This window comes from Sinocyclocheilus grahami, unplaced genomic scaffold, assembly GCF_001515645.1.
Source record: "Sinocyclocheilus grahami isolate Dianchi unplaced genomic scaffold, SAMN03320097.WGS_v1.1 scaffold1171.1, whole genome shotgun sequence".
Taxonomy (NCBI): domain Eukaryota; kingdom Metazoa; phylum Chordata; class Actinopteri; order Cypriniformes; family Cyprinidae; genus Sinocyclocheilus; species Sinocyclocheilus grahami.
In genome coordinates this window covers 50,800-64,594 of record NW_015506350.1, presented here as the reverse complement: position 1 = coordinate 64,594, position 13,795 = coordinate 50,800, and the positions used below count along the sequence as shown (strand labels likewise).

General features: G+C 43.5%; 1 protein-coding gene across 1 annotated transcript in view; it reads left to right on the top strand.

The window, feature by feature from the left end:
- The window catches only part of LOC107567583 (AT-rich interactive domain-containing protein 1A-like), a 77,938-nt gene extending 65,676 nt beyond the window's left edge, over positions 1 to 12,262 (top strand). The window contains exons 14-21 of the mRNA XM_016253280.1: positions 2,053 to 2,185; positions 2,282 to 2,454; positions 7,855 to 7,996; positions 8,202 to 8,306; positions 8,440 to 8,536; positions 8,627 to 9,461; positions 9,551 to 9,681; positions 9,769 to 12,262. Coding sequence (XP_016108766.1) covers positions 2,053 to 2,185; positions 2,282 to 2,454; positions 7,855 to 7,996; positions 8,202 to 8,306; positions 8,440 to 8,536; positions 8,627 to 9,461; positions 9,551 to 9,681; positions 9,769 to 11,646 — 3,494 coding nt within the window. The 3' untranslated portion in view covers positions 11,647 to 12,262. The remainder of the gene's footprint in view (positions 1 to 2,052; positions 2,186 to 2,281; positions 2,455 to 7,854; positions 7,997 to 8,201; positions 8,307 to 8,439; positions 8,537 to 8,626; positions 9,462 to 9,550; positions 9,682 to 9,768) is intronic.
- The last annotated feature ends 1,533 nt before the right edge of the window (positions 12,263 to 13,795 follow it).

Sequence of the window (13,795 nt, the reverse complement as noted above, 5' to 3'; positions counted from 1 at the left end):
TTTTTTATTAGTTTTCTTCCCCCTAAGATGTTTGTTATATCGGTGCATATAAATAAAAATGCTTAAATATCATTCTTCCATTTGTTCATTTAGTGAAAAAGGGCATAAGATGTCTTGAGTCTACAACAGCAATTGTTGTTTAAAATAATTAATAAAAAGGTGATTTTCATAATCTTGAACAATGTATATCATCAAAATGTACACCCTTCTCTCTGCACACGTGCGACTTTGCTTAACACTTGATATTTGAACTCAGCACCCAAACAAACACAGCCCTACCTAAAAGAGAAACACCCATACTTTCATTGCTCTGCCCCGGATTCACAAACACGCTATGCGACACATGCATTGACTAACAGCTCGCCCATCAGACACCTCGCACAAGTATGGATGAATCAGTTCTGTTACTATAGCTAATATTAGAACAACAGCATGTCTTGGTTCTGTGAAACGGTAAAGCCAATGTTGCATTTTAAGCAGAAACAATGCAACCTCAGTATCCATGTTCAGGCCTTCCCACTCTTTAACGTCTAGCGCTGGAAAGATTTTCTAATATTAACGTGAGTCCTAGTCCTAACCCATTTTTTCCCCGGGTATATTCCTTGGACATTTTCCTCTTTGCTAATGTCTAGACCATCTCTCTTTCTACAAATCTCCCGCTTGCTCACTCTCTCTCTTCCCCATCATGAATGTAAACGCTACCTATTGCTGATTGGCTACAAGAGTGTTCTGGCGCTCGGTCTGATTGCTCCAGTCTACTTCGGTTTTTCCCTATTTATACCACCAGGACTATCTACAAACACCTTTTGTTATCATGCACACACAGAACAGACAGCTTGCAAGTATTGACAATAGTTTGTTTTGGTGTTGATTTCAATTTTCAACAGTGTTTCTCAGAAATCACTTTACTCCCTAAAAAAGTAACCAATTGTGTTACTTAGTTACTTTTTATGTAAAGTAATGTGTTGCGTTACCTTTGCATTACTTTTTCTCATCTGTGCTGGGCTTGTTTGTTTTGTTTTTTTTATATGAAGTTTTATTTCTGAAACAAACGTTATGTTTATCTATAGTCATTTTTGCTTATTAGTATGGTTGAATTGGATCATTGAAGGTCAGCAGCAAAGACATTGGTGAATAAAATTAGATTAAAGGCATAAAGGATATCTGTCACTGTAATTATTTATGTGGTGAAATGTGTAATAAGTGGTTTGACTGCACCGTATCCCTTAAATGTCCGTCTAGTTTGAACTTGCCGCTTGCTCACGACTGTTGTGTTCACGGAAGATTTGCATTTAAATATTTCAACTCAAATCAATATTTTGTCAAATTATTTACTTAGGTGGCAAGTAGCCGTGTAATAAGTGGGATAATGTACATCCAGCCGGTTGTTATCACAGAGTAACCCCCGACAGGGCGATTAGGACCCCGACTCGAAGCGGCTGGACCGGCTGGATGTACATTATCCCTTACTTGGCATCTGACAGAGCATTTGGACCCAGAAACAGTGACGCATGACGTCAGACTTGAGCCGATTGCCACATCTCTTCTTCTTCAACACATGACTAAGCACTTACATGTGTGGTAAGTGTTTTGTTAGCTGCTGGTTGAGTGCTAGTAATGGAGACTATGTCATGCTGGGATATGGAGCCTCAAACGTAAGGATGATACTCTCTGAGCACTTAGCTGGCAGAGCACCTCTCCCTGTGTCACCGGTGGGGGAAAGTCCTCAAATGAGATTAAGCGGCATGAAAAGCAGCATGATTTCATGGAGGGGAGGTTGCCAAATGAGCCGAGCTCAGCACATTTCCTCGAAAGTGTGTCGCTGTGTGTTGGCATGCTGTCTGTCCACACTGACAGTGAAAGTGCTGCGAAAGCGACAATTGCAGGCAGTCGGAAGGTATTTGATGATTAAATTACAGCCATGTGGACAGAGATTTTGGTTTTCTAGTTTGTGGTTCTATTAAAACACAGTGTTTACTACACACAATATGACGTCGCCTAAACCTCCTTTAGGATTTGCTGACTGACCGATCCAATCTTTTTTTCCCCCAGCTGGATCAGGATCGTTACAGGGTCCTCAGACGCCTCAGTCAACCAGCAGTTCTATGGCCGAAGGGGGAGACCTGAAGCCCCCTACACCTGCCTCGACACCGCACAGTCAGATGCCGCCCATGCCTGGTCCTAGGTACATCTCAATGCTGTGTGTCTCAGTTTTGGGACAGGACATTCAGAATGACTTTCTAGGGCCAGAATATATCTGACATTATCTGTCTTGTCACAGGAGCAGTGTGAATTTGCAGGACCCTTTTGCTGACGGTGGGGATCCAGCTTTTCCCAGACGTAACTCTGTGACCCCCAATTCAGGTTATCAGCCTGGTATGGGTGGACCAGACATGATGGGCCGCATGGGGCCTTTTGAGCCCAATAAGGACCCCTTTGGTGGCATGAGAAAAGGTGACTGTTCTGGTCTTATCCTTACAGTGGAATTTTAAGGATGCCTCTTATGAATTTATCTAGTAGTGCTACTATAATATTGAGCCAACTCCATTACTGCTGAGATTGTATATACTTTGCTACGTGAACATTTTGAACTTACAAATTGTAAGCTCTTATAAGTATTTGTACAACCCATGATTCTTATCCCAGTGACTGATTTGCTACAAGAGACATTATTTTAAACCGACATTTACTAGTTATAAGTGTAGATTGTGCTTTTTAATGATTTGGCATATAGTAAATAACTCACTGGATAAGAATCATAGGTTGTATATGATATTTTAGTACAAACGAGGACGCTCAGTGTGACTCTCTGCTTACATTTCCAGCAGGTGAGCAGTTCATGAGCCCAGGTCAAGGCCCAAACAGTGGCATGGGTGAACAATATAACCGAGGCCCCCCAGGACCTATGGGAAATATGGCGATAGGTCAATTCAGACAAACTAATTTTACATGCTGCTGTTTTACTGATTTGGGCATGGTGAAGTGTCTCCACAGAGCTGACATGTTTGTCTGCTGTAGTTTATCTACTTTGTGCACATGAAATGGACAATGACAGGCAAAAAGAAGCACTATTTAAACGCCACTGTTTTGCTCAGTGAATTCAGCCCTCCAAAAATTATTTCGGCCTAAAATCTTATTTATTTATCTTTTTGTTTATCTATTTGTTTATCTTTATGTATCTATTTATTTGGTGCATCGATTTTATTTATTTTATTACATTTTTTTTGCTGATTATTTAGGCCTATGTTCCTGAACATTTGGTGCGTCAATTTGATTTGATTTTTTTTGGTTGCTTTTTTTGGCTGATTATTTATTTATGTTCCTGAACATTTGGTGCATCAGTTTTATTTATTTTGCTTTTTTGGCTGATTATTTATTTATGTTCCTGAACATTTGGTGCATCAATTTTTTTTTATTAGTTTTCTTCCCCCTAAGATGTTTGTTATATCGGTGCATATAAATAAAAATGCTTAAATATCATTCTTCCATTTGTTCATTTAGTGAAAAAGGGCATAAGATGTCTTGAGTCTACAACAGCAATTGTTGTTTAAAATAATTAATAAAAAGGTGATTTTCATAATCTTGAACAATGTATATCATCAAAATGTACACCCTTCTCTCTGCACACGTGCGACTGATGGACGTCTTTGTTGTATCCATGGAGTTCCCAGTGCCGCGCACCATTTTTTTTAAGATGGTGTGTCTTATTAAAAATATCTCCGCTATTATGCAGCACATGAATATATATATATTTGTTAAATGCATCAATCAGAAGAAGACAGGCATCCCGAGCGTATTTACACTGCAACAATGGCCTATTGTATGAAACTGGCAAAAAGCCTGGGTGTTAAATACGCTTAAGGAGACCACTGGGTTATGCACTGCTTTCTGTTTCGCTCCATCTAGCTGTTTTTCAATCCAGAAACGCGTCCCATGTAAAAGACTCTGTGAGCCAGAGAGTGAGTTCAGTAGAGAGAGAGACTGAGATTACAAGAGAAATGGGGCGAGTTAAAGGGGATCCCCTGTGATGTAGAGCATGTCTGCTTGGCACCGGGTCAGGTGCTCCAGGCTGACTGCTTTTTTTCCCTGCTGTAGACGGCTTTTTCCTGGCCTTAGGATTCAGAGGCAAACCCCTGGAGGGCTGAACCAAGCCAGAAAAAGATGAATGGGGAAAAAAAGTGAAGGGGGGTGGTATGTAAAGTCAAGCTGGGTTTTTCTTCCTCATCTTTTTTTCTTTCACACCCTCCCCCTCTCTTTATCTGTGTTAGAGGGATATCCTTGCCCAGAGGAGGGAGGCTGAGGTATTGTGCCCTGTGTGTGTGTGTGTGTGTGTGTGTGTGTGTGTGTTAAGGAGCATGTGTGAAGTGCGAGATACGGATATGTCTGACCTGCCGGTGACCCCAGTCTGTACGAGTTAATGAATGAAAGCATGAGTCATTCGACAGGCGTGCCAGTAGTAATCGTCCTCTAGCTGGCCGCAAGATGAGCTGCAACATGTGGCACGCAAACATGCTGTTCATCCACACACATTTGTGTGTCTCTCTCTCTCCGCTTCATTCCTTTCTCTCTCTGACATTTACACACATACACGTTGCCTCCTGTCTGCTTAAATGAGGCATGTGGCCTCATAGTAATCATGTTGGTGGGTTGGGCACAAGCACTCAAGGACTTGGAAGTAACAGTCGTTCAGGAGGAACATAGCAAAACATAGCAAAATGGGGCCTCGTTTGTAATTTTATGAGTATTAGGCCTGTTTATCTGTTGAGTACTTAAGCGATTTAAACTGACCACGGTGCAGTTTGCTTAACACTTGATATTTGAACTCAGCACCCAAACAAACACAGCCCTACCTAAAAGAGAAACACCCATACTTTCATTGCTCTGCCCCGGATTCACAAACACGCTATGCGACACATGCATTGACTAACAGCTCGCCCATCAGACACCTCGCAGAAGTATGGATGAATCAGTTCTGTTACTATAGCTAATATTAGAACAACAGCATGTCTTGGTTCTGTGAAACGGTAAAGCCAATGTATGTCTGCTTAAATGAGGCATGTGGCCTCATAGTAATCATGTTGGTGGGTTGGGCACAAGCACTCAAGGACTTGGAAGTAACAGTCGTTCAGGAGGAACATAGCAAAACATAGCAAAATGGGGCCTCGTTTGTAATTTTATAAGTATTAGGCCTGTTTATCTGTTGAGTACTTAAGCGATTTAAACTGACCACGGTGCAGTTTGCTTAACACTTGATATTTGAACTCAGCACCCAAACAAACACAGCCCTACCTAAAAGAGAAACACCCATACTTTCATTGCTCTGCCCTGAATTCACAAACACGCTATGCGACACATGCATTGACTAACAGCTCGCCCATCAGACACCTCGCACAAGTATGGATGAATCAGTTCTGTTACTATAGCTAATATTAGAACAACAGCATGTCTTGGTTCTGTGAAACGGTAAAGCCAATGTTGCATTTTAAGCAGAAACAATGCAACCTCAGTATCCATGTTCAGGCCTTCCCACTCTTTAACGTCTAGCGCTGGAAAGATTTTCTAATATTAACGTGAGTCCTAGTCCTAACCCATTTTTTCCCCGGGTATATTCCTTGGACATTTTCCTCTTTGCTAATGTCTAGACCATCTCTCTTTCTACAAATCTCCCGCTTGCTCACTCTCTCTCTTCCCCATCATGAATGTAAACGCTACCTATTGCTGATTGGCTACAAGAGTGTTCTGGCGCTCGGTCTGATTGCTCCAGTCTACTTCGGTTTTTCCCTATTTATACCACCAGGACTATCTACAAACACCTTTTGTTATCATGCACACACAGAACAGACAGCTTGCAAGTATTGACAATAGTTTGTTTTGGTGTTGATTTCAATTTTCAACAGTGTTTCTCAGAAATCACTTTACTCCCTAAAAAAGTAACCAATTGTGTTACTTAGTTACTTTTTATGTAAAGTAATGTGTTGCGTTACCTTTGCATTACTTTTTCTCATCTGTGCTGGGCTTGTTTGTTTTGTTTTTTTTATATGAAGTTTTATTTCTGAAACAAACGTTATGTTTATCTATAGTCATTTTTGCTTATTAGTATGGTTGAATTGGATCATTGAAGGTCAGCAGCAAAGACATTGGTGAATAAAATTAGATTAAAGGCATAAAGGATATCTGTCACTGTAATTATTTATGTGGTGAAATGTGTAATAAGTGGTTTGACTGCACCGTATCCCTTAAATGTCCGTCTAGTTTGAACTTGCCGCTTGCTCACGACTGTTGTGTTCACGGAAGATTTGCATTTAAATATTTCAACTCAAATCAATATTTTGTCAAATTATTTACTTAGGTGGCAAGTAGCCGTGTAATAAGTGGGATAATGTACATCCAGCCGGTTGTTATCACAGAGTAACCCCCGACAGGGCGATTAGGACCCCGACTCGAAGCGGCTGGACCGGCTGGATGTACATTATCCCTTACTTGGCATCTGACAGAGCATTTGGACCCAGAAACAGTGACGCATGACGTCAGACTTGAGCCGATTGCCACATCTCTTCTTCTTCAACACATGACTAAGCACTTACATGTGTGGTAAGTGTTTTGTTAGCTGCTGGTTGAGTGCTAGTAATGGAGACTATGTCATGCTGGGATATGGAGCCTCAAACGTAAGGATGATACTCTCTGAGCACTTAGCTGGCAGAGCACCTCTCCCTGTGTCACCGGTGGGGGAAAGTCCTCAAATGAGATTAAGCGGCATGAAAAGCAGCATGATTTCATGGAGGGGAGGTTGCCAAATGAGCCGAGCTCAGCACATTTCCTCGAAAGTGTGTCGCTGTGTGTTGGCATGCTGTCTGTCCACACTGACAGTGAAAGTGCTGCGAAAGCGACAATTGCAGGCAGTCGGAAGGTATTTGATGATTAAATTACAGCCATGTGGACAGAGATTTTGGTTTTCTAGTTTGTGGTTCTATTAAAACACAGTGTTTACTACACACAATATGACGTCGCCTAAACCTCCTTTAGGATTTGCTGACTGACCGATCCAATCTTTTTTTCCCCCAGCTGGATCAGGATCGTTACAGGGTCCTCAGACGCCTCAGTCAACCAGCAGTTCTATGGCCGAAGGGGGAGACCTGAAGCCCCCTACACCTGCCTCGACACCGCACAGTCAGATGCCGCCCATGCCTGGTCCTAGGTACATCTCAATGCTGTGTGTCTCAGTTTTGGGACAGGACATTCAGAATGACTTTCTAGGGCCAGAATATATCTGACATTATCTGTCTTGTCACAGGAGCAGTGTGAATTTGCAGGACCCTTTTGCTGACGGTGGGGATCCAGCTTTTCCCAGACGTAACTCTGTGACCCCCAATTCAGGTTATCAGCCTGGTATGGGTGGACCAGACATGATGGGCCGCATGGGGCCTTTTGAGCCCAATAAGGACCCCTTTGGTGGCATGAGAAAAGGTGACTGTTCTGGTCTTATCCTTACAGTGGAATTTTAAGGATCTCTTTTATGAATTTATCTAGTAATGCTACTATAATATTGAGCCAAATCTATTACTGTTCAGTTTGTATGTACTTTGCGATGTTAACATTTTGAGCTTTCAAATTGTCTGCTCTTAAAAGTATTTGTACAACCCATGATTCTTATTCGGGTCACTGATTTGCTACAAGAATACACAAGAAATATGATTTTAAACGGATATTATTTACTAGTTATACTTTTAAGTATAGATTGTGCTTTTTAATGATTTGGCATATAGTAAATAACTCACTGGATAAGAATCATAGGTTGTATATGATATTTTAGTACAAACGAGGACGCTCAGTGTGACTCTCTGCTTACATTTCCAGCAGGTGAGCAGTTCATGAGCCCAGGTCAAGGCCCAAACAGTGGCATGGGTGAACAATATAACCGAGGCCCCCCAGGACCTATGGGAAATATTCCGATGGGTCAACGACAACAGTACCCATTTGGTCCAGGATTTGACAGAAGGTGAGAGCATTTATTTCAAGTATTTGCCTTTTATATTAAGTTTATTCAAGCAATCCATTAATACAGAAATCTGATGACTGTTAATATTGAATGTTATTGTAGCTTTGCAATGTTTTTAACATTTCAGCACACAACCCAACCAAGGAGTAGTGTCTTCAGTTGTCGCTTCTCAAACACCATTTGTTTTTGTTTTTTTCCCTCACAGACCAGAATCGAGTATGGGCCCAGATGTCAGTGTGGGTCCACAGCCTAACATGATGCCTTCAGATGCAGGGATGTACTCACCCAACCGGCCCCCTCAGCAGCAGAGGTTTGCATTTAATTAAATATAAAACGTAAAAACGCAATTTCATGAATGTTCATTTTTTATTGTTTGCTACTTGCTATTGAGCATCCATGCTTTTTGGGCCTTTCTGAAACTGGATGTATGTTTTGGATTACAGGCTTGATTCTTACAGTAATCAATACCCTGGCCAAGGTGCTCCCCCTAGTGGACCATACCCAAACCAACAGTCAGGAATGTACCCACAACAGCAACCGGTCAGTGCAACACAATGTTTTTAAAATTATTATATTGTTAATAGGTGTGGCATTGACTAAAATCTAAAAAAAAAACCTTCTCAAATACAGAATTACACACAGAAGAGACCAGTTGATGGTGTTTACGGTCCTCCTGCAAAGCGTCATGAAGGGGACATGTACCCTTTCAGTGGTCAGCAGCAGGGACCCCAGGCCCCAGGTGGACCTCAGTCCCAACCAGATATGTATAACCAGTATAATGCCTATCCAGGTTCCGACAGACGCCCACCAGGCCCACAGGGCCAGTTTCCTTTTGGTTTCGGGAGAGATCGAGGACCTAACACGGGCGGTCCAAACTCCCAACCCTCCATGCCACCACAGATGATGGGTAGCTCCATGAGTGGCTCCATGCCTCCAGTCCCCGATGGATCCCAAGGTCCCATGTGGCCTGGGCGTAATGAAATGAACTACCCAAACTATCATAATCGCCAGGGGCCCCCTGGTGTCCCTTCCCAAAGTCAAGGCTATCATGGCATGAATCGTTCTGAAGACATGATGCCTTCAGACCAGCGCATGAACCACGAGGGGCCTTGGGCTGGCCATGTCAACCAGCGGCAGCCCCCGTACGGGCCTGGAGCCTCTGGGCCACAGATGGCCAGACCTCTTCAGTCCAACTATCAATCCTCCCAGAACCACATTCCACAAGTGTCTAGCCCTGCACCCATGCCAAGACCAATGGAGAACAGGACCTCGCCCAGTAAATCTCCATACATGCACACGGGGATGAAAATCCAGAAGGCTGGACCTCCAGTTCCTGCATCGCACATTGCCCAGGCGCCAGTGCAGCCCCCTCTGATTCGGAGAGACGTGGCATTCCCACCAGGTTCAACAGAGGCCACGCAGCCCATTCTGAAACCGCGTCGTCGGCTTACCATGAAGGATATTGGTAAGAGACTCATGGCAGTGTTCCCATGAATATTTGTGTCCCGATCCATTTGTGGGGCGGTCTTAAATTTGGCTTTTGTTCGGTTTCAGGAACACCAGAGGCCTGGAGAGTCATGATGTCCCTCAAATCAGGCTTGTTAGCAGAGAGCACTTGGGCTTTGGATACCATTCATATTCTTCTTTATGACGACAATAGCATTTCTAACTTTAATCTGAACCAGGTGAGTAAATTTTATAGACCATAGGACTAGGGATGGGTCAGGTTGGTCAACTAGTGTGACTAATTTATCTTTATCTTCCACTTGCAGCTTTCTGGCTTCCTTGAGCTCATTGTTGAGTATTTCCGAAGGTGCCTCATTGAGATCTTTGGCATCCTGAAAGAGTATGAGGTTGGAGACCCTGGGCAGCGTACGCTAATTGACCCAGATGCCATTGACCCCGAGATGTCTGATGAGGAGGGGCCAGAGGCAGAGCAGATGGAAGAGGAGGACGAGGATGACGATGAAGATGTAGAGAACAACACTGTGCAGACGTCACAGGTCCAGGTCAAGCAAGAGAAAGAGGAGTTCACACATGTAGAAGAGAGGGAAGGTGAGGATACTTCATGCAAAGATCATCTCAGATCATCCACCCCATTGCAGGACACCAGTGCCTCCCAGGAGAGGCCAAAGCAGGCTAGTAAATTTGACAAGCTTCCCATCAAGATATTGAGGAAAAAAGACCCATTTGTGATTGGGTGCACTAGTAAATTGGGTCGGCGACAAGCCTTTGATAGTGGTCTTATCCATTGGAGTGTAGGTGGTGGTGACACAACAGAACACATACAAACCCATTTTGAGAGCAAGATGAAGCTCTTGAAGCATCGGAAACGGGTGCCAGTGAATGTCGAGCCACGTAAGAAGGTGTCTCATGTAGTGGAGACTGTTACAGAGGATGCTGAGAAGGCTCAGACAAACGAAGAGCAGCAACAAGTACAACCTCAGCCATCCCCAGTCCAACCATCGTCCGAAGGTAAAAGTACTACAACAGCAAGCACGTCGACGAGTATAACGGCCACCATTGATGACGTGCTGTCGGCTCGGCAAGGCTCTGTGACGGAGGAAGCGGTCCGAGGCAACCAGGCCGGCGACAAAGAGAATATGTTTCTCTTTGGCATCGATCTTGCACAACAGAGTCGCAATATCAAGATCTTGGAGGACGAGCCGCACAGCAAGGACGAGACCCCACTCTGTACGCTCTCGGATTGGCAGGATTCCCTCGCCCGCCGCTGCATCTGCGTTTCCAACATTGTTCGCAGTCTTTCCTTCATTCCTGGGAATGATCTGGAGATGTCGAAGCATCCCGGACTTTTGCTGTTACTTGGCCGGCTGGTGCTGTTGCACCACTGGCATCCTGAACGCAAGCAGGCCCCGGTTACTTATGAGAAAGAGGAAGAGGAAGATGAAGGGTTCAGCTGCGAGCGAGATAAGTGGTGGTGGGACTGTCTCGAGGTTCTGCGGGAAAACGGCTTGGTCACGTTAGCAAACATCTCAGGTCAGCTGGACCTGTCCATCTACCCTGAAAGTATTTGCCTGCCGCTGCTGGACGGCCTGCTCCACTGGGCTGTGTGCCCTTCGGCGGAAGCGATCGATCCCTTCCCCACGCTGGGGCTCAACGGGACACTGTCTCCCCAGAGACTCGTCCTGGAAACCCTCAGCAAGCTTAGCATCCAGAATAACAATGTTGACCTCATTCTGGCTACGCCACCTTTCAGCCGTTTGGAGAAGCTCTACGGCTTCCTCGTGCGCATGGTTGGCGACCGCAAAGTGCCCGTCTGCCGGGAGATGGCGGTGGTGCTGCTAGCCAACCTGGCGCAAGGCGACAGCGTCGCGGCCCGGGCTATTGCTGTGCAGAAAAGCAGCGTTGGAAACCTTCTTGGCTTCTTGGAGGACAGTCTTGCAGCCACCCAGTTCCAACAGAGTCAGGGCTCATTGATGCACTTACAAGGTGCACACTTCGAGCCCACTAGTGTGGACATGATGCGGCGGGCGGCACGTGCCCTGCACGCTCTTGCCAAAGTGGAAGAGAACCACTCGGAGTTCACGCTGTACGAGTCACGGCTACTGGACATATCGGTGTCCCCACTCATGAACTCTTTGGTGTCCCATGTAATCTGTGACGTACTTTTTCTGATTGGCCAGTCATGACAGCCGTGGGGGCGATCATGTTTTTCCCCACTCGTTTTTTTTAATGTGTGCGTGTCTGCGTGAGTGGAGAAAATTTAAGAGCGAAACTGACTGACTGTATGTTCATTTTTTTTAATTTATGCAAAATCACCTCAGATTCCACTGTCTATCCTTGTCTACCCTTGCTTTGCTCTCAAGTACGGATATAAGTCGCGATGGATTTAACATGTATGGATAAGAATTAAACTAACATGGATGTGCCGATCGAGATCCTCGCCTGCAAGAGTGCGCTGCCCTTTGGACTTGTTTTTGTAAGGAAAAATAAAATTACAAAAAAGACACACAAAAAAAAACAACGAAACTGTAACCAAAGTTGCTGTCATGTTTACAGTGAGTTTGGGGAAAAACTGTGCCCGTATTCACCTTCCGGGTGAGGACAGGCACGGAGACGACCATTATCTGGTTCTTGGAGGCTAAATGGACTCTCAGACTCTGGTGTGTGGTATAAATTGCTGTAACTTGGATTATATATGCTTAGCCCTAAAGGAACCAGGTCGTTGGCTGTCAACAGACATGTAAATGGGAGGCCTGTGCAGTAGATTGTAGGACTTTTTTCTGTACTGTACACCTTAAAACTGTAAACATACTGTAACAATACTGTTTCACACTGAGATAATGCTGGCTTGGCAGCAAAAAAACTGTAGTTTTTAAAAATGATGGTTTTAGTTCATGTTGAGAGAGGAAAAAATGGCTTTCCCCCCAAAGTAACGTGAACCTACAACACCCCGACCTCTTCTTTGTCCCTCGATTGTATGACTTGACCCTTAAAGATATCACCTCTTAGGACTGGTCTTGAGCTCTAGATGCAGTCCAGGCTGCAGTGTATATAATGATGTTGTAAATTACACTTTGCTCTTTTTCTTTCTCTCTCATCTTATGGCGCTCTTCACCGTTTTTAATCTTTGACAAATTAAAGGTTTCACTCTACAGATCTCTCATTGCGCATTGCCATGTGTTTATTTACCACCTTCCTCACCTTACATCTCTGGCTGTAGGAATGCAATCTTCTGCCCTTGCGATCCCATGCACATAACATTTCAGTTCCTTTCGTTAAAGCTCTAGAGGCATATATCAAACCAGACAAGTCCATTACTCCAACTGATTTCGTCATCATTCACCAGAACAGATACAGTAAACGAGTTTGGTTTCCCCTCTTTCCCAGCGGTTTCCTTAGTCGATTCCAGTGCTATGGATTCATATTTGTATTTCAGATGATGTAGCTAAAAACTTGTTGTAAATTCCTTTTTTCCCCTTTTTTGGCTTAATGAATATCATTTATTCCGTATGAAATCTTTATACTATATGTTCCACGTGTTAAGAATAAATGTACATTAAATCTTGGTAAAACGCTTGTGATTGATTCATTTATAACAACATTTATAATCATGCAGTTGGAGGTCCATGAATTAAATAAACATCAAGTTCTATGGACTGCATTTGTTGCATTGTTGATTACCATAGAAAATGTTGATTAATCTCTGTTAAAAAACAAAAGTGGCAAAATTGTTCTTGCAAGTAAAGCACTTATAATGAAAGTAAACCGTAAATGTGCAAATGCCACAAAACTTAAGTAATCGTTATTGTGATGCAATCTCTCACAAACCATCTGTGCATAGTTGCTGTCCAATAATTCAAGTCATGATCATCATTTTTATATGCATTAAGATTCCTGATGGGACCAAATCCTTATATGCATTACATTGGTGACACAACTAATGTTTGTTCATCTAGAACAGTAGTATCACCACAGAAGTGATTTGCACATCTAGTTTTGGACAACCAAATAGGTTTTTTATAATTAATGTAAGTGCTTAAATACAAATTTGAGTCTTACATTTCTTCTGGTAAACTTTGTGCATGTCCCCGTTTACTTGCACTGTCACTATATCACTGTAATCTGCAGAAATTAGTTCATTTCTGTAGTAATCGGCATTATCCATAATTGCACAACTGATCGAGCTAGACTCGCTGTTAATGAACTTGTATGAAATCCAGCTTTTGATTTGGCATCAGTATGCATTCGTGTCTGTTGTGGTGTATGGTGTAGGCCTGACTCTACAGGTATCGGTTTCTCTACTGCAGTATGGAAAATCGCATGACCTGCAGATTG